The sequence below is a fragment of the Colobus angolensis genome, unplaced genomic scaffold, assembly GCF_000951035.1.
Source record: "Colobus angolensis palliatus isolate OR3802 unplaced genomic scaffold, Cang.pa_1.0 Scaffold120, whole genome shotgun sequence".
NCBI classification, from domain to species: domain Eukaryota; kingdom Metazoa; phylum Chordata; class Mammalia; order Primates; family Cercopithecidae; genus Colobus; species Colobus angolensis.
Genome location: NW_012113142.1, coordinates 1,996,569 through 2,002,477, shown reverse-complemented (window position 1 = coordinate 2,002,477; position 5,909 = coordinate 1,996,569). Strand labels below are relative to the sequence as shown.

Sequence of the window (5,909 nt, the reverse complement as noted above, 5' to 3'; positions counted from 1 at the left end):
TACCTCCCCTTTAGAAACATCTGTAATTGGGGGAATGACATTCCAGCATCCATTCAACACACAGTTGAATGACATTTCAAACTGTAAAGTTTGAAAATAGATCTCGATTATGAGTGTTCTATTACATCCCTAATTTTTGAATCCCTTCCATAGAATCCTTCACCCATTTCCTGTCCCTTTTCTTTTCTTTTTCTTTTTTTTCCCCCCCGAGATACAGTCTTGCTCTCTCACCCAGGCTGGAGTGCAGTGGTGCGATCTCGGCTCACTGAAACCTCCGCCTCCTGGGTTCAAGCAGTTCTCCTGCTTCAGCCTCCCGAGTAGCTGGGATTTTAGGCACACACCACCGTGCCCGGCTAATTTTTGTAGTTTTATTAGAGACGGGGTTTAGCCATGTTGGCCTTGCTGGTCTCCAACTCTTGACCTCTTGATCCGCCGGCCTTGGTCTCCCAAAGTGCTGGGATTACAGGCGTGAGCCACCGCGCCCAGCCTCCTGCCCCTTTTCTTCAGTCTGAAGATGAAGCTGCGCCTGGCTGTACTGGAGGCCAATTTCAGGCCACAGCACGAGGAACTGAGTTCTAATTCTGTCTTTGCCATGTAACTGAATTACCCAGGGCCCTCCCTAGTCCTGTTCCCTCTTCGGTGTAATAGGGATGAATACAGATGGGGAGATAGTGATATGAAAGAGTTTCGTGAGCCGTAAGACATAATAATCATGACGTATTGCTACAGGACCAACAGGTGCCTCTGCCCGCTGTGCAGTAACAGACCAGTTACACTGAGGAAGCACGGTTATCAGCAGAAAAAGGGTTTAATGATGGCAGGTTGCCTAGGAGGAGACGGGGGGAGACCATCAAATCCATCTTCTCTAGGGAGTTCCAGGCTAGGATTTTAAAGGGCACTGTGAAGAGTAAGGGGCTGGAAAATTGAGGTCATTGACTGGTTAGGGTAAGGGGGATGAAATCCTCAGGATATGGAAACTGCAGTCCCCAATGAGTCTGCTTCTGTGAGCTCCTTCAGAACAACTGACGTAATTATGCTGGTATGCGGTGCCTGAAAGAATATCTCAAAGCGACAACGTTTCATAATGTTCAAGTTGTTACCTATGGAGTTAAGGGGAATCGTTATCTTGTGACAGGGTCTACCTGATTCTAGGACAGACGATGGGCACCTATCATAGCTGACAGGCAGAGCTACGAGCAAGCACGTAGGAGAGCAAGGTGACTTAGTGATGAACGCTGAGTGTGCTGCAAGCTTCCTTTATTTTTGTTTTCCCCCCTTCCTTCTTCCCTGATTAATTTCATAAAGTTTATAGGAGCAGTTTCAGTGCCAGCGCGGGTAGGATGGAATCAAACACGGTGCTGGAACATTCCTGCCCGGAAGTGGCCCCGACCTCCCCCACCTCCCGGCCTCCCACGCGCGGGGGCGGGCTGATCGGCGAGACAGGACTGGGCAACTTGGCGTGGGGCGGGGCCACGGGGAGGTGTGGCTTCCGGCCGGCTCCTCCGCTGTTGCCAAGGGAAACTGCCGCGAGGAGGCGGAAGGAGCAGAGGACCGGCACGGAAGGAGCAGAGGAGCGGCAGCCGGCGTCGAGGCGGAGCGCGGGAACGACGGCGGCCATGGCGGCCTCGGGGCCCGGGTGTCGCAGCTGGTGCTTGTGTCCCGAGGTGCCATCCGCCACCTTCTTCACTGCGCTGCTCTCGCTGCTGGTTTCCGGGCCTCGTCTGTTCCTGCTGCAGCCGCCCCTGGCGCCCTCGGGACTCACGCTGAAGTCCGAGGCCCTGCGCAACTGGCAAGGTGAGCAGGGGCGGGCCGGGATCGCGGGGCGAGCCCTTGTCCTCCGACTTTGCCGGTCCCTGGGCTCCAGCCTCCAGGACTCACCCCTTCAGGCCTCACCGCCAGTCTCCCCGTCTCGCGCCGCATCACCACGCCCGCCCCCCGGAGGACCGACCTCCAGCACCGTCTCTTGCTCTCCATGTTCCACACCTTTGTCTGCAGACCCCATCTTCGTCATCACTGTAATCCCTTCCCTATCCGAATTTGTTCCCTTCCCTGTCGCCACCAGACTGGTCTAGGCCCCAGATCCATTCGCTAGCAAACCCATGCTGGCTCTCCAAAGGTAAAGATTTTTCGTCTTCCCCTCCCGTTTCACATACACACCTACGTCTGCTTTAGGCCTAAGCCCCACTGAAAAACATTTTCTCTCACCTACATCACGACAATTGGACTTTATCTACAAACCCCTATAAGCCCTATAAACGTCCTGCCCTCTTGAGATTTGGAATTTCTTGTGCTTTTTCATTTGTATCTTAATCTTGACTGTCATTCCCAGCTCGTGGGGGTACCAGGGTGTCTTCTGCCTTTGGAGAGAAGTGTTTGTTTTTCTTTAGGGAGAGACATTTTGCAGACCAATTAAGTATAAACATCCATTCCTAAAAGACATTCCTAGTCTGCGTGTCTTCCTCAGGAACACAGGAAATGTATCTCCTGCTGTTTTGCAAAGCACACACGCTCATATGTATTAATTTCATTTAACCCTCACAAAGATCTCATGACGTAGGACCTAGATAAGATTGAGATTTCATGCAGAGAATGGCAGAGCTGTTGGGTCGTACAACTGAGATAGGAATCTAGATTTTTGTTTTTATTCTGTGATGTTTTGGAACTAGAGCCTTCGGGTAGATAATCTCCAAATCATGTAGAGTTGCTTGTAGAATCTTTTCATGTTTATACTGGGAGTTTCAGTTTTGGAAATGTTCAACAAATAATGAAGTACTCTTCAGATAATGAAGCCTCTGGAGATGGCCAGACTGAGGTGTATGGTTCCATAGTCTGCTTCCCTACACAAATCTAAGACTGTTCGCCCCACCCTAAACAGCACCACCTCACGGACAGAAGCAAAATGCCAACCCTAACCTTAACCTCCCACTTTCTGGAGTTCACTACTTCCCTGGGTGTGAGTTTTGTGGATATGTGATCATTAGAGACATAAGGGACATTTAAAGGCCTCAATCTAATTCTGTTACTTTACAGTGAGGAAACTGATGCCTAGAGGACCTGTGACAGGATTAAACTCAGCCAGCCTGGATGTAATAGAGCCGAGATTCCACTCCAAGTCTTTAGACTCCCAAGTCCAGTACTACCGTCAGTTCTTTGGTCTCCCTCCTTGAGTTTAGTCGTGTTTTGGCCTGCAGGGACATAAAAGTACTTAGAGATAACCACTTCTAAAATTTTTTTAGAGATAGGGTATTTCTCTGTTACCCAGGCTGGAGTACATCGATGCAATCATAGCTTACTGCAGCTTTCAACTCCTGGACTCAAGCGAGCCTCCTGCCTCAGCCTCCCAAGTAGCTGGGACTACAAGTACACATCACCACACCTGACTAATTTTTAAAGTGTTTTTTTAAGACAGGGGTCTCACTGTGTTACCCAGGCTGATCTTGGACTCCTGGGCTCAAGTGATCCTTCCACCTAAGCCTCCCAAAATGCTGGGATTACTGGTGTGAGCCACCATGCCTGGTGATAAGTGCTTTTAGACAAATAAAAGTAGGCCAGGAATGATGTTCATACCTGTAGTTTCAGCACTTTGGGAAGTCAAGGCAGGAGGATCACTTGAGGCCAGGAGTTCAAGGCTAGCCTGGGCAACATAGCAAGACCTCATCTCTACAAATAAAAATTTAAAAAAAGGAAAAAGGAGGATTCTTTGATGTCTTATTACATATAAAGTATCAGTCTACCTGTAAGATCGGATAAGCGCTTTCCAGGGAGACTTCTAATTTCTATAATCTTTCTTGTTAATGATAGTGTTATAATTCTTACAGCTGCAAAATAATTCATGGTCCCTTTTTTCTTCCTCTGAACAGCCACTATGAAAGGAGGGGTCAGGATTACAGCAGAGGAGACTGGCACACAGAGTGTTAAGTGACACCCACTCAATCCACCCTGAAGCTGTTACACTTAATTAACCCTCAGACTGCCCGGTGAGGTAGGTCAGTATGAAAACCTAAAAAAGGATTATAAAGCACTTTACAAATTCAGAGACTGCCCTCTACCGAAAAGTATTATTTTTTTCCCTCTGGAAGTCAGTTACCACTAAGAGTTGCTCCAGGCCTGGGGAAGTGTAGGAATTAGATATTCCTGCCTCTCCTTTGAGGCTGTGGGTCCTTCATTGTTGAACGCACTGCTTGTATTGCCTCCTGCTGTGACTCGCTGGCTCTCACTTCTCTGTCACTTGCTGTGACTCGCTGGCTCTCACTTCTCTTAGGAAAGGCTCTTTGCTTTTCCTAAGCGGCTTATAACCTGGCTTCCCTCCTGGGAGCAACCCACCGCCAGGCCTCTAACCCGGCTCCCTCTGCAGTTTACAGGCTGGTAACCTACATCTTTGTCTACGAGAATCCCATCTCCCTGCTCTGTGGCGCTATCATCATCTGGCGCTTTGCTGGCAATTTCGAGAGAACCGTGGGCACCGTCCGCCACTGCTTCTTCACTGTGATCTTCGCCATCTTCTCTGCTATCATCTTCCTGTCATTCGAGGCTGTGTCATCACTGTCGAAGCTGGGAGAAGTGGAGGATGCCAGAGGTTTCACCCCAGTGGCCTTTGCCATGCTAGGAGTCACCACCGTCCGTTCTCGGATGAGGCGGGCCCTGGTGTTTGGCATGGTTGTGCCCTCAGTCCTGGTTCCGTGGCTGCTCCTGGGCGCCTCGTGGCTCATTCCCCAGACCTCTTTCCTCAGTAATGTCTGTGGGCTGTCCATCGGGCTGGCCTGTATCCTTCCTAGCAGAGAGCTGTGGAACAATGCATGTCAAAGGGTGAACCAGGCTGGAGGGTCTGGGGTGTCAAGTAGGTAAGAGTTAGATTTATTTTTTATTTTTTGAAACAGAGTCTCTGTCACCCAGGCTGGAGTGCAGTGGCATGATCTCAACTCATTGCAACCTCTGACTCCTGGGTCAAGCAATCCTCCTGCCTCAGCCCTCCGAGTAGCTGGGGCTACGGGTGTGCACCACCACACCCAGCTAATTTTTATATTTTGTCTTTAGTGGAGACAGTGTTTCACCATGTTGCCCAGGCTGGTCTCAAACTCCTGGCCTCAGGTGATCTACCTGCCTTGGCCTCCCAAAGTGCTGGCATTACAGGTGTGAGCCACTGTGGTCGACTCATATCTGATCATAATTAGTTTTTTACTTTTTTTTATATCTGATAATTTTTTATTTTATGCTAGACACTGAATGCTGTATTAGGGGCTCTAGATTTTGTTGTTTTCCATTAAAAAATGTTGACTTTTGTTCTGATAGGCAGTTAACTTACTTGAAGATTAGCTTGAAACTTGAGTTTTGTTTCTAAGCTCTTTTCGGGAGAGTCTAACATAGCCTTTATTCAAAGGCTGAATCTTTGTGGCTGCCTAGTCAGTGGTGGGTGACTTAGGTCAGCCGACCAGGATGCCACCAAGTCGCTGGAGATGGTGACAGGGTATGGAGGAAGCACAGCCAGAGAGGCCCACATGAAGCTCACATGGTCGCACTGAGGCAGGTGCCCTCTATTTGGGATAAAAGGACAAGAGGTGTTAGTCCCTCAGGAGGATATTGGGACAGCCTCCCGCCTCATCCCGCTACACCAGCAGAGGCATGTGCTGGCTTCTGACTGACTGCAGTGGCTAGAAGGGTGCAAGTGATGGCACGGGTGGGTGTAGGAGAAGGGACAGCATTAATACCCCCCCCCCTGCTGCTGGGCGCATTCATTCCCGGTGAATTCTACAGTGAATAGAAACCTCTGGCTCTGGACTGGGCGCAGTGGCTCACGCCTGTAATGCTAGCACTTTGGGAGGCCAAGGCAGGCAGATCACGAGGTCAGGAGTTTGAGACAAGCCTGGCCAATATGGTGAAACACCGTCTCTACTAAAAATACAAAAATTAGC

The 5,909-nt window shown here is 49.6% G+C and overlaps 1 protein-coding gene across 1 annotated transcript; it reads left to right on the top strand.

The window, feature by feature from the left end:
• The first annotated feature begins 1,462 nt into the window (after window positions 1-1,462).
• Window positions 1,463-5,286, top strand: LOC105503380 (rhomboid domain-containing protein 2-like). Its single transcript, XM_011930271.1, has 2 exons — window positions 1,463-1,794; window positions 4,355-5,286. The coding sequence occupies exons 1-2, from the start codon at window positions 1,617-1,619 to the stop codon at window positions 4,843-4,845; spliced, it is 669 nt and encodes a 222-aa protein (XP_011785661.1). The 5' UTR covers window positions 1,463-1,616; the 3' UTR covers window positions 4,846-5,286.
• The last annotated feature ends 623 nt before the right edge of the window (window positions 5,287-5,909 follow it).

Bases quoted from the DNA above. Each gene is read 5' to 3' on its own strand.
- LOC105503380 (XM_011930271.1), top strand. From the start codon at position 1,617: ATGGCGGCCTCGGGGCCCGGGTGTCGCAGCTGGTGCTTGTGTCCCGAG. The intron at 1,795-4,354 runs GTGAGCAGGGGC...CTCCCTCTGCAG, and splicing joins GGCCCTGCGCAACTGGCAAG to TTTACAGGCTGGTAACCTAC.